The sequence below is a fragment of the Nicotiana tabacum genome, unplaced genomic scaffold (genome assembly GCF_000715075.1).
Source record: "Nicotiana tabacum cultivar K326 unplaced genomic scaffold, ASM71507v2 Un00003, whole genome shotgun sequence".
NCBI classification, from domain to species: domain Eukaryota; kingdom Viridiplantae; phylum Streptophyta; class Magnoliopsida; order Solanales; family Solanaceae; genus Nicotiana; species Nicotiana tabacum.
This window is the reverse complement of record NW_027438241.1, coordinates 662,937-677,496: the sequence shown is the minus strand read 5'-3', so window position 1 is coordinate 677,496 and position 14,560 is coordinate 662,937. Positions and strand designations below refer to the sequence as shown.

Here is a 14,560-nt window from a genome sequence, read left to right as displayed (position 1 = left end):
ATGGTGGATGTCCATACTATTTGTTAGCACGTGTCCTCGCCATCTGTGAGAGAATAGAATACAGAAGTTTAGTTACCGGAATCAACAAGTCAACACGACAAGAATAAACGAATGTGAAGTTTCCTTAGGGTTTGGCAGCCTCTCGAAGATAAGTACAGACGTCTATGTATCGATCCGCAAGACTCTACTAAACCTGCTCATGACTCATGAGACCTATGTAACCTAGGCTCTGATACCAACTTGTCACGACCCTAAACCAACCCGTCATGATGGCGTATATCATGGTACTAGACAAGCCGACTATTCAGACATTTCCAACACTTTAAATCTTTGAAAGATACTAAAATAGTTTAAATAAAGGAAAATCTCTTAAAACAGGATAGGAAATCACAATTCAATACATAATTCTTCACAAAATCGGGGTATCACTGAGTACATGAGCATCTACGAATTAACAAGGTCTAGCACACTGCCTGGAAGTTAAAACAGAATAAATAAATTGAAAGATAAGGGGGGAGAGTCAAGGTCTGCGAACTCCAAGCAGCTACCTCGATGATCTCCGAAGGTCTGGCCTCTGCAAATCAACAACAGCCGAAAATTGAAGCACTTGGATCTACACACGAGGTGCAGGGTGTAGCGTGAGTACAACCAACTCAATAAGTAACAAATCTAACCTTTGGAGTGAAAATAGTGACAAGTCCAATTATTACGGTCCACTTTCAACATTTAATAGTACGGAAAGTTACAGGAAATATAACAATGGTATCTCAGATATTTATATTCTACAAGTGAAGGTACAAGAAATTTAGACATGCTTTCAACAAGAACTTAGACATGCTTTCAGATTTCACAACAAAACTTAACACATAACAAGGTAGATCCAAGCCACATGCAAATAAAACAAGGTAGATCCAACCCAAATGCAAGTTAACAGTGCAAATCTAGCCCAAATGCAAGTAAATAGGGTAGAACCAGCCCAATTGTCATTACTGCTAGCATTGAGCCCACTGTGGGTGTGCAGACTCTGAAGGGGTCGATCCAGCCCAAGCATTATAATAAGCCAAATCCTAGCATCAATCAATAAAGTTTGTTGTGGCATGCAACCCGATCCCACAAATATCACTCATAATAGGCCCTTAGCCCTACTCAGTCAATAACCTCTCCAGTCTCTCGGACTCACCAGAACCATGATAATCAGCCCACAATGATGATTTGATATAACATGTAAGGACAACAGAGGTTGAGATATAATATGCAAGTTATAACTGTGACTAAGTATAAATTGACAGATTAAGCAATTAGTTTTACAGCAAAGCACGATCATTGTGGGTCCCAGTAGTACCATCATATAGCCTAAGCAGGGTTTCTAACATGATTGACAACTCAATAGATCTAGCACATGGTGAAAATATGTGTAACAACAAGATTTAACAACTATTCAGTTCCATGGAATCGACCAAGTCACAATTCTTATGGTACACGCCTACATGCCCGTCACATAGCACATGCGTCACCTAAACACCAATCACCTGATACAAAATTTGGGGTTTCACACCCTCAGAACCAAATTTAGAAGTGTTACTTACCTCAACCTGTGCAAATCCCTACTCCAACACGCTCTTGCCTCGTGAATCGGCCTCCAAATGCCTCGAATATAGCCACAAACAGTTCGATACAATCAACATGAACTAAAGGATTTAAATCCATAAGAAAAATACTAAGTTATAAATCAAAAGTCGACTCAAAAGCCCCCCTCCCCCTCCCCGGCCCACATCTCAAAATCCGATAAAAGTCATAAAACTCAAAAGCCCATCCTACTACGAGTCCAACCATACCAAATTTACCAAAATCCGACACCAAATCGCCACCCAAAACCCCAAATCAAACTCTCCAAATCCCTAACTTCAAATTACCAAATTCCACTTTAAATACAAACAAACTAGTTGGGAAATTCAATTGGGAAACAAGATTATTGATTAAAAATAAACACAGGTGACTTACCTCAAGAAACCCCTCGAAAATCCTCTCAAAAATCGCCTTAGATCGAGTTTGAAATGTCCAAAATGAAGAAATATCGCGAACCCTTGAATTTAAATGTTCTGTCCAGCCTTTTTGCTCCTGCGGACACTAAACCGCATCTGCGGTTCTACTTTTGTGGAAAATCCACCGCTTCTACGATCTCCCTTCCGCTTCTGCGGACACCAGTGCATCTGAGACCCCCGTCCGCATCTGCGATCAAGCAGGTGCGGAATTTCCCTCGCACCTGCGGCCACTACCTCACTCTCCCTTTTTATGCTTCTGCGTTTCCATGCTCGCTTCTGCGAGCTCGTACCTGCGATCAAAAATCTGCAGGTACGATTGCACCAGCAAACTCCTTCCTTCAGCAATGCACTAAGTCTCGTTTTTTGATCCGTTAACCATCCGAAATCAACCCGAGGCCTGGCAGCCAGATCAAGGTTTAAGAAGCTGACAAATTGGCCAAGCACACATGTAACATTTCCCAACTATGTATGATTCAAGTAGTACCAATGGGAAATACTGAAGCACAATGGCATGCATTAATGTGTAAGGAAGAATCAGAAACATATGCTAGATTAGTGAAATTGTTGTTTGAGTACTCCAACTTCTTTGAAGAGCCTACTGAGTTACCACCTTCTAGAGGTGTGTTTGATCACAGGATTGTGTTGCAAGCTGGTACTGAACCTGTAAATAAATGACCCTATAGATATCCTTGAGTTAAAAAGGATATCATTGAAGGGTAGGTATAACAGATGCAAGATCAAGGGATCATCCAACCCAGCTGTAGTCCTTTTGTATCTCCAGTGGTTTTAGTAGGGAAAAAGGACAGAACATGGAGACTTTGCGTGGATTATATGGATCTAAATAAACACATAGTCGAGAACAAGTTTCCAATTCCTATTGTGGAAGACATGCTTGATGAATTAGGAGGATCAAACATCTTTTCTAAGATAGACCTAAGATCTGGCTATCATCAACTTAGGATAGCAAAAGAGGATGTACCTAAAACTACTTTTAGGACTCACTCTAGACATTTTGAGTATTTAGTGATGTCATTTGACCTTTCAAATGCTCATGCTGCCTTTCAAGGACTGATGAATTCTATCTTTCAGAAGTTCCTTAAAAAGCAGATATTGGTTTTCTTTGATGATATACTTATCTATAAAAGTACCATGGAGGATCATTTGATTCACTTAAGATATGTATTTATGGAGATGAAAAAGCATCAGTTATTGTTAAGAAGAGCAAATGCTTCTTTGGAGTCCATAGGATTGAATACCTAGGACACTTCATTACCGCAGAAGGTGTGTCTACTGACCCTCACAAGATAGAAGCTGTGAGAAACTGGCCTACCCCGACTACATTCAAATAGCTAAGAGGATTCCTAGGTTTGGCAGGCTATTATAGGATATTTATTAAAGGATTTGGGGTCATCTGTAAGACTTTAACTAAACTAACTAAGGAGAATAACTTCAAGTGGTCACCTACAACTGATGCAACTTTTGCAGAACTAAAGGAAGCCTTTACTCATGCACCTGTTCTAGCCTTACCTGATGCCAGCAAAACATTCACTGTCGAGACTGATACAAGTAGATATAGAATAGGAGCAGTGCTTATGCAAGAAGTGCATCCAATAGCCTTAATCAGTAAGGCTCTATCACCTAGACATGCTGCATTATCTGTCTATGATAGAGAATTATTGACTATTGTGCATGCTGTCTCTAAATGGTCACAGTATTTGCTGGGACAAAGGTTCATCATAAAGACTGATCAAAAGGCCCTAAAGTTTCTTATGGAACAGAAACTACACACCAATTGTCAGCCTTTGTGGTTAACTAAGCTAGGGTTGGGAATATATCGTGTAAAATCGATAGCCCGAACCGAAAAGCTTATTGGGCTATCGGTATCGGGTTATTGAGTTAATAGTTTGGTAACGGTTTAGAAAATTTTCACTATTGGGTTATCGGTTCGGGCCTCGATTTGCCAATTTTGTTAATGGGTTAACTGATAACCCAATAAGAATTAATAAAATTATGACTTTACCCTTAAGTATATACATACATATAGGGCTTCATTCTCTCGTATTCCCTCTCAGCCGCACTTTCAGTTGATTGTCTTAAAGTCTTCATCTTCAAAGACCTTACTCCTAGCGTAAGTCTTATACAATAGGTTTCTATAATAAAATTCATCTTCATCTAGGGATTTTTGATTGTTAAAGATTCTTTATTTTTTGCTCATATTTTATGATTTTTATTTTCGTTTCTTAATTTTGTGAGCTCACGTTGTGCAACATATACCTACTACCAGTTTATCTTCGCACTTATCAGTTCTCAATCGACAATCTTCATCAGTTTCGGCGTATTTTTTTTATTCTCTTCAATCTTCATCGCTTTAAATTTTTTATTTTTTCTCATTATTTTTTAGGTCACTGTTTTTGGGTTTCTTAACTCAATTTTTAGGCTATTTGGATTTAATTCGAGATAAGTACAAAAAAATTGAGAAAATCCTTGTTTATGGGTGTTCGAAGTTCTGAATTTAATTCTTTTTATATATGAGCATTTGGGTGTTTATTGATATCTTTTAGAATTTGGACATGTATTCTTTTACTGTTGATTCTTCTATTTCATTTTTTAAGATTTTGTTGGCTCACTGCTTGATTTCTTTTATATTCAAACTCACAGTGACACAAACGCATGGCTGAAAATATCATAATTGATAAGGTGATTGGTGAAAGTAGAGCTTCTAATTCAAATGCGACGACACAATCTCAATCAGTTCAGTCGACGGTAATGAAGGAAAGAAAAAAGAGGTCTCGTGCATGGGATCATTTTGACCAAATTATTGATTCTGAAGGAAATAAAAAGGGTGTATGTAAACATTGCAAAAGAGAATATTTTGCTGACACAAAAGATAATGGTACGAAAGCACTACTTACTCATATGGCCAATTGTAAAAAAAATGCCTTCAAATGTTGAAACAAGTCGATCAAAATTAGCCTTTCAACCTGTTCCGGGGGTAATAAGGGTGATATAGCTGTCGTTTCTTGGAAATTTGATCAAAGAAAAATGTAAGAAGGCTTTATGTCGTATGGTGATCGTTGATGAACTTCCTTTCAACTTTGTTGAAAAAGAAGGTTTTATGAATTTTATGAAAGTTGCACAACCTTTTTTCGAATTCCTTCCCGTAGAACTGTGACTCGGGACTACTTTGATCTTTTCAATGAAGAAAAACATAAGTTGGTGAAGCTTTTTAAAGAATGAAGACTTTACCTTACCACTGATACTTGGACTTCCTTATACAAAGAATAAATTATATGTGTATTATTGTCCATTGGATTGAGGATGAATGGAAAATACATAAAAGAATTATCAACTTTTGTCCAATTTCTAGTCAATGAAGATATAGCAAAGAGTATTGTTAACTATTTGAATGAGTGAGGGTTACAAAGATCTTCACTATCATAGTTGATAATCCTAGTTCAAATGATGTGATAGTGAAGGAGCTTTCTAAAAAGTTAACTAAATGGGGAACCAATTCCATGAATGGTAAGCACCTTCACGTGAGGTGTATGGCTCATATTATGAATCTTGTTGTTCGGGATGGTATAAAAGAATCAATTGTGTCTATTGAACGTATTAGGCAAGCAGTGAGATATATCAGACAATCTCGCACTAGGTGGAAAGAGTTTTAGGAATATTGTGAAAAAGAAAATCTTGTTAAGAAATCTTTATATTTGGATGTTCCTACAAGGTGGAATTCCACCTACTTGATGTTGAACAGGGCAATTGAATACGATAGTGCAATTTTAGATTATGTTGATCATGATATTGGCTTGTCACATCATCTTGAGTTTGTTGATATTATGGATGAAAGTCCTGCAGGTACACTTTTGAGTAGTGATTGGGAGGATGTAAAGAAATTGACAAAATTTCTTGAAATCTTTTATAAGCTTACTTTAAAGATATCTGGGTCACTTTATGTCACAGCAAATTATCATTTTCTTGAAATTTATGAAGTTGTAGTTTATTTAAAATAATTAATATCAAATGAAGATGTTCTTTTGGGTTCAATGGCAAAAAAAATGAAGGAGAAATCTGATAAATATTGGGGTGATCCAGAAAAAATGAATAAGATGATTTTTATTTCATGTATTTTGGATCCTCGGTACAAATTTGATTCTGTTAGTTTTGCACTTGCCAAGATGTTTGAAGAAAAAGGGCCAATTATAGCAAAAGAAGTGCAAACATACATGACTTCATTGTTTGATGAGTATGTAAAGTCCCATTCAAAAGATAAAGGTAGTCGAACTTCTTCAGGTTTATCTAACTCTTCATTGGACATAATGGGAACTTCAAGTTCATCGCTTTTAGCGAGTACTATTACTGTCCAAACTGAAGGAGCTTTTGTATCTTTCTTTGAAGAATTAAAAAGACATAAAGCTGGGATTGGAGGTGCAGATTCTAAATCGGAATTGGAAAAGTATCTTACAGAAGAAGTTGAAAATGAAACAACAGACTCTAATATATTGCTTTGGTGGAAAGTAAACTCACCTAGATTTCTCATTCTTGCTGAGATAGCTCGAGATATGTTAGCTATTCCTATTTTAAGTGCGGCGTCCGAATGTGCATTTAACACCGGAGGGCGTATTCTTGATTCGTTTAGGAGTTCATTGACTCCTAAATTGGTGAAAGTTCTAGTGTGCCTTCAAGATTGGCTTCAGAGTGAGCCACTACCAGTAAGTATTGAAGAAGATTTAGATGTTCTCGAGCAACTAGAATAATGTGATAATATTTTAATTTATTCGGTTGTATATTATTTTTATAAATAGTTTGTTTAATATTTTTGTTGTTTGACTTGTTAATATATATATATATATATATATATATATATATATATATATATATATATATATATATATATATATATATATAATCTCTTTAGTAATTTTGCCAAACTTGGAAAAGAACCTTCCGATGATGATGTGTAGAATCTTATATAGTTATGAGTTGAAACTTTGGTAAGTTCATTATTCAACTTCTATAGTATGAATTGCTAAGAATTTATTTGACTTACTATTTTTTTCTTTTTATGTTTAATAAGTGTAATCATGCCTTGACTTCGTGGTCGCAAATCTACCTCATATGTTTGGAGTTACTATGAAAGGATTGAAGAAGGTGATGATGGATGGTGAAAAATAAGATGCAGTCATTGTCGTCTTGTTCTTATTACAATGTGCGACGTACTGGAACTAAGTGCTTAATGAAACATGTTGAGCGTTGTTTGGAGCACAATTCGATGGAACCTATAAGGATTGAGTAGTTGTTTTCTTGTTAACTTGAATAAAAACTATTAGTACTATGTTTGGACTTGTTAATCAAAGTGTAGTTGCTACTATTTTGTGTTTTTGTGTGATGTGTTTGAATAACTATTGTTGAAGTATTTGTACTGTTTTCTACAGTGTTTGGAGTTTGAAACACTGTTGAATACTCTTGTTCTTCTTGCTAGTTCTCATTATTGTATATGTCCAGTAAATGATTTTGTATTAAAAATGTACTGAACTTGTTGCTGACATTCCATTGCAATATGTGGAGGTAATGAATGGAATTCTACTGCTACTAATTGTTATCAATATATCATTATCATATGTTTTTGGCTAATTCAAGTTATTGTCGTGAGCTTATCCTATGGTTGCGGTTGTTTGTTGTTCCACTCCTAATTAGCTAGCTACATTTTGACATCTTATGTCTAAAGGACAAAAACAATAAGAAAATCTTTAGTTGCGAGTTTCTGAAGAAGTTTTGATCTAATTAGCTACATTTTGACATCTTATGTCTAAAGGACTAAAACAGTAAGAAAATCTTCAGTTGCGACTTGCGAGCTTCTGAAGAAGTTTTGATCTGGATTGAGTTATTTTATCGGGTAAACCGATTACCGAACCGATAACAATTGATAACCGATTAACGGATAACTGATTTTTTATCGGTTCAGTTATCGGTTTTGCATATTTATAAATCAATAACCGATATGTTAAACCGATAATATTCATAATCAAACCGAACCGAACCGACCGATGCCCACCCTTAAACTAAGTTGATGACTACACTATAGAGTACAAAAAAGTGGTAGAAAACAAAGTGGCTGATGCACTCTCAAGGGTCACTGGAGCAGAATTATTAGCACTGACATTGTCACCTTACAACAATGATCTCCTTCAGTCCATTACTGATAGTTGGAACTCAGATCAAGAGTTCAACAACTTATTGAGGAACTTCAAGTTGATCCTAGCAAGCATAAACAATTCTCTTGGATGCATGGTCAGATGAGCAAGAAAGGAAAACTGGTGGTTGGCAAAGTACCAGAATTAAGGAAAGCAATCATGACAACATGGCATGATGGTCCTCAAGGTGGTCATTCAGGAGTGGAAGCTACATTGAAAAGGCTGGTGACACTATTCTATTGGAAGAATATGAGAATAGAGGTGAAGGAGTTTGTTAAAAGAATATAATATTTGCTAAAGGAATAAGTCAGATCTGGTTGCCTACAAAGGTCTGCTACATTGCTGATAGTTGGAACTCAGATCAAGAGCTTCAACAACTTATTGAGGAACTTCAAGTTGATCCTGCCAAGCATAAACAATTCTCTTGGATGCATGGCCAACTTAGGAGGAAAGGAAAACTGGTGGTTGGCAAAGTACCAGAATTAAGGAAAGCAATCATGACAACATGGCATGTTGGTCCTCAAGGTGGTCATTCAGGAGTGGAAGCTACATTGAAAAGGCTGGTGACACTATTTTATAGGAAGAATATGAGAATAGAGGGTAAAGGAGTTTGTCCAGAAATATGATATTTGTCAAAGGAATAAGTCAGATCTGGCTGCCTACAAAGGTCTCCTACATTACTGATAGTTGGAACTCAGATTAAGAGCTTCAATAACTTATTTAGGAACTTCAAGTTGATCCTACCAAGCATAAATAATTCCCTTGGATGCATGGCCAACTGAGGAGGAAAGGAAAACTGATGGTTAGCAAAGTACCAGAATTAAGGAAAGCAATCATGATAACATGGCATGTTGGTCCTCGATGTGGTCATTCAGGAGTGGAAGCTACATTGAAAAGGCTGGTGACACTATTCTATTGGTAGAATATGAGAATAGAGGTGAAGGAGTTTGTCCAAAAATGTGATATTTGCCAAAGGAATAAGTCAAATCTGGCTGTCTACAAAGGTCTGCTACAACCATTGCCTAATCTAGATGTGGTACGGTCACAAATTAGCATGGACTTTATTTATGGTTTGCCTAAGTCAAAAGGGTGTGAAGTAATTTTGGTAGTAGTTGATAGGCTGAGTAAGTATGACCATTTTATCCCATTGAAACATCCATACACTGCCCAATCAGTTGCTAAGGTCTTCTTAGACATAATGGTAAAGCTACATGGGATGTTTGATGCTATCACTAGTGACAAAGATGTTGTTTTCTTGAGTTCTTTTTGGCAAGAACTCTTCACATTACAATGAGTGCAAGTGCACACTTCATCAGCATACCACCTTTAGTTTGATGGCCAAACTAAGGTGCTGAACATGAGCCTTGAAACATACTTAAGATGTTACTGCAATGAAGATGCTACTAACCGGTACTCATATTTGCCTATGGCTGAGTACTGGTGCAACACTTCCTTCCACTCAGCTATACAAACTATTCCATTTGAGGCAATGTATGGTCGGCCTCTACCATTACATTTGCCCTATCTTCTAGGTGAATCAACTTCTGCTAAAGTTGACAACACATTAATAAATAGGGAACTAAAAATCCAGTTGCTCAAGTACCATTTGAGAAAGGCACAACTCATAAGCAACAAACAGATTCTCATAGAACTGACAGACATTTTGCAGTGAGAAACTGGGTTTATTTAAAGGTTCAGTCTTACAAACAAGTAACAATTTCGAATCATTCATCTCATAAGCTGACTGCCAAGTATTATGGACCATTTTAGATCATCAAGAGGATATGTCCAGCTGCTTATACTCTCTTATTACCTATTGGTGTAAGGATTCATCCTAACAGTTCATGTGTCCTTGTTAAGAAAATGTCATGAAGTCCCTTCCCAAATTTCTTATCCTCCTGCCATTGATTTAGCAAGTCCTTATTGCCCTGACCCTGACCTCGTTTTACAAAGAGGAATGATCAAAAGAGGCAACAAAGTTGTGGCACAGGTTTTGGTTAAATGGCATGGCTTGCCTGTTGATGCTGCTACATGGGATCTGGTTACTGTTTTGCAGACAAGGTTTCCCTCATTTGATCCTCGTGGACAAGCATCTTCTATTGGAGGGGAGTACTGATACACGATTACTAAAAAGAGGAGTCGAGTTATTAGAGAAAGAAGCAAACAGTTAGTTGACAATTCAAAAAGTAGTTAGGGTTAGTTGGAGTTAGTTAAAAATAACTAACTTCCGTTAATAAAGAAATCTGTCAGAAAGTGTGATTCTTCATTCACAATGTAATTGATGTAAATGTAGTGCATTACACAATTACAATCATGAATAATACAATCTTCTATTCTACTATTCCTCTCTTCTTCTCCCTTCATCTCTCTGAATTTCTCATACACAGTTGACTTCTCGAAGTTCTTCCTGAATTAACTTTGCGATCCTCGAGCTCATTGAGCTCCTGCAATCGCGTAACAAACAGAAAGGAGAAAAACTACAAACCCCATTAACAAAATGCAGAAACATGATGATTCAACACAAAGTACTTTAAAACATAAAGATCTAAACTCTTTAATCCATCCTCAACAAGAAAAATTTGGATGTTGTGGGCAACGAGTTTGATGAAATTACTGATATTGATGTTATTTCAATGGAGTATTCATACGAGTAGGTTGTAAGCACAATCTAGTATCGTGCGTTGGAGTTTTACTTGAAAAATTCTGAAACTCCAGCATAATATACCGAATTTCCATCTACAGGAGGTTTTCAAACCCATTACAATTCATGAAGTTTAGACTACTAATTGTTCAAACTCCAGTAATCGTTCTTGGAGTTTTTCTATGTTTAAGAGAGGGATATTTATGTTTAGATTTTATTTTTCCATTAAAGAGTGATTACCAATACAATTTAAAAACTGGCTTAATTCTAATAACCGGCCTAAAAAGTAGCAATCCTAGCTAATTTTATCAACATATTCAATGTGAAAAATTGGGGCATAAATCGAACATCATCATTCGGGCTAGTCATCTAAGTCCATTGGGCTACAGCCCAAATGCACCGAGTAAGCGCCCCGCCGAGTTAGGATTCGGTAATTTGGTAGATTATTAATCAATATGCGGGTCGGGTCAATACACCAGAATCGCAGAATTTTAGTTTTGTTTTTCTTTTATAAAAAGATGCGATGCCTTTGCCTTCCTCTCCTCTGTTATCATAAATCGAAACCCTCGTTCTTCTCACTTTGCCACAACCTAATCCACAACAACAAGAAGAATAAGGAAGAATAATAGGTCAGTCTAGAAGATCCTTTCCCAGGTACACTCCTCATTCTCTATATATCTACATTTCTCTATCTATTAATTTTTCTATATGAAAATTGGATCAGTAGCATTCTTCCATTTCTTATATGTAATTATAATTTCTTCGTTTTACTCTAAAGTTCCTGTTAAATAAATCTCGTAATTCAATTTTGCATGTTAATCTTACGAATTTTTGTGAAAAAATTGAACTTTCTATGGTGGTAATTTGATGTTGTAGCGAGTACATGAGAATTGAAATGTGAATTAATGATGTTAATGTTGCTTGTAGGAGAGTATGATCGTTGTATGAGTGACACATGCAAGGGTGTGAAGGGAACTTGAGAGAATTGACAGGGAACGATATGTGATGATGGTGGCTGATTGTTGAATTGAGAACTGGCGTGGCGTAAGAGTCGGGCATAGCAGGGGCAGTATGGCTCAGCAGCAATCATCACGGCTTAATCGCCTGCTCACTTTATTAGACAGTATCCTTTTGCATTTTGTTGCATGCTTAATGATATACACATGCATTGATCTCTTAACACGGAAAGAATGGAAAATTTAGGTTTTTTGTTTGCTAGCTTATATTTTTAGCTATAAAACTTTTAAATTGTATGCATGTGTTAGCTTTAACCAAAATTAAGCTGGCTCGACCCAAGCAACAAGATTGACAGCTGCTAGGCAGATTGGTGAAATAGCCAAATCACATCCTCAGGACCTGAACTCTTTGTTGAGTAAGGTACGTCTTTATCTGCAGTTTGTTATCTAATTATATCAAAATTTCCATTCTTGCCTCTCTGTTGTTGCGACCAAACACTGGTAATGTGTCTTTGAGTCAGAAGTGGTAACATTTAACTGTTGGGAGATAGAAGCCTTCTAATTAAAAATCTTCCTCTCCCCGAGTTCATCTGCAGTAAATCTATGAGATATGTACGTTTTTAGAGTAGTCCATAAATGTTAGATAGTGAGTGCTCTTGGCTCAGCAACATATTTATTTCTGACAGGAAGTAATTCTACAGAACTTTACGTAATGATAGGTGGTGTTTAATTAAACGAGTACTTTACTGGTCGAATTGCAGCTTGATTTTCAAAATGTTACCTTTTATTTTTTGAAATGGGAAAAGTTTTATTGATTTAAGGTACCAAGATGGCACCAGTAGTACAATAACAAAGGGAATGCAGATCAGAACATAAAGAACATCAAAACTGCATCTATTGTCTGCCCCTTAGCAAATCCAAGAAATCGATATACTCATTTGTTCTACCAATAAGATTACCCTTACACAATTAGAGAAGATTCTGTAATGTTACCTTTTAATGAACAGTTGGGCATAAAACCCCAGCTAGAGGCAGAACAAGCTTCTGTAGTAGTTCCTGTTGTATAGCCTCTCGGTGATGTAAGAGAAGGTTTGTGTGGTTCTGACTAGAATGTTAGTCGTCATGCATATTGCACATAAATGGATGTTCTAGCCTTTTGGGTCTTTGGTCTTGTAGCAGGTCTTGGATGTTGAACTGTTTATGCGTCAACTTGACATGATAGGTAGTTGAACCTACTAAATAAAAGAAGCGAAAGGGTGATGTAGAATAAGAAAGGAGATCACTAGATCCAAAATATGAGACCCAACAATACGAGTAGTGGAACAATAACCAACCTAGGCTAGATTTGCAGGGTTTTGTGGCTGAAGTGAAACATTTAGAAAAAAACTTGGTGGTTAAGGCCTGTAGGGTAACCAGAGGATGGTGATGATTTATATTACAAAAAAGCAAAGAAGAAATAAATAGCGCCGTGTACTGTAGTCAGGTGAGTAGTAACTAAGAATGAAGAAATGATATTAGAATTCCACCTAGAATGCATTAGGTACCTCCTAATGTGAGGTTGCACAAGTTCTAAAGAAGCAACCCAGAAAGAATAGATTCTCGTATTATTTATAACTATTGAATCCTGAAAATTACGGGAGTGTTTTTGGACTTAAAGAGCTCTGCTAAACCTGTTAAGAAAATTATCCAGATTACATAAATAGCCTGTTTTCCTACCGAAAACAGTTATAACCTAAAAATAATAGGGAACATTAAGAAAGTACCTTAACAATATTCTCCGTATAATTAATGCTAAATGCAAATTATACCGAATTAAACTTGACTTGAAAGCAATCCACAAACTGAAAATAAAACACAAGATTAAACCTAAAACCATTTATAGATGCTTTAATGGCTGGCTCATATAACAGAAATGATTTTCTCTTCTTTTCTCCTTTTGCCTCCCTTATCAAATGCTGTTCGGATTGAGATTGTCACTCATTTTTTTCTTCAAAAGGATGAAAGCACAGAGGAATTGTTGATCAACTTCTGGTGGAACAAAATTTAGAAATATCCAAGAAGAAATTTTCCGATAAAATAAAATAGTGTAGGACTTGCGAGATGGTTATTGCTTAACAGTGGGTCATCAGGTTGCTCATTCTTCAGTAGAACAGCAGTAAAAACAAAATATTTTTGACAATAGAATAGCAGGAAGAAGATCGGGTGACAAGAGTGTAGTGGAGTCAAAGAAGTGTAGACAAAATGATGAATAAAATATTAAGAGAGAGAGGGCAACAAAGATTGGAAGAGAGGAGGAATTACCTGTTGGCGAGGGATCCACCACATAATCAACTCTCAACATTTTGATTCCTTTATGAACCACCTTATACGGCTAGGTCCATTGATGTTTGTGGGACACTATATTTACAGGCCAAGGAAAAAACACACAGAGACCGGCTTCTACTCTTGTTTTACTCTTGTAGCCTGAGCCGCTCATCAGTTAGGGATTTCAATAAACAATGACATTTGTAGCTTCTTTGCTTGTTAAGTGTCTTCTGCCCAAGCTTTGGCCTGTAAATTACGAGCTATTTTCGTTGCAAAACTTTCCTTTTACCTGGATGGTGAACCGCTGTTTATTGATTCAACTTGGACATGTACTTTCTCTTGTATTCTTAGGTTATTCTATTTGTTGAGAAAAATATGCTCTTGATGTTGAATGGAAGATTCTTCGTGTATAACATTGAGTGG

General features: G+C 36.5%; 1 protein-coding gene across 1 annotated transcript in view; it reads left to right on the top strand.

Moving 5' to 3' along the window:
- Nucleotides 1-11,395: 11,395 nt before the first annotated feature.
- The window catches only part of LOC107827845 (TATA-binding protein-associated factor BTAF1-like), a 40,072-nt gene continuing 36,907 nt past the window's right edge, over nucleotides 11,396-14,560 (top strand). The window contains exons 1-3 of the mRNA XM_016655058.2: nucleotides 11,396-11,531; nucleotides 11,805-12,000; nucleotides 12,160-12,254. Coding sequence (XP_016510544.2) covers nucleotides 11,949-12,000; nucleotides 12,160-12,254 — 147 coding nt within the window. The 5' untranslated portion in view covers nucleotides 11,396-11,531; nucleotides 11,805-11,948. The remainder of the gene's footprint in view (nucleotides 11,532-11,804; nucleotides 12,001-12,159; nucleotides 12,255-14,560) is intronic.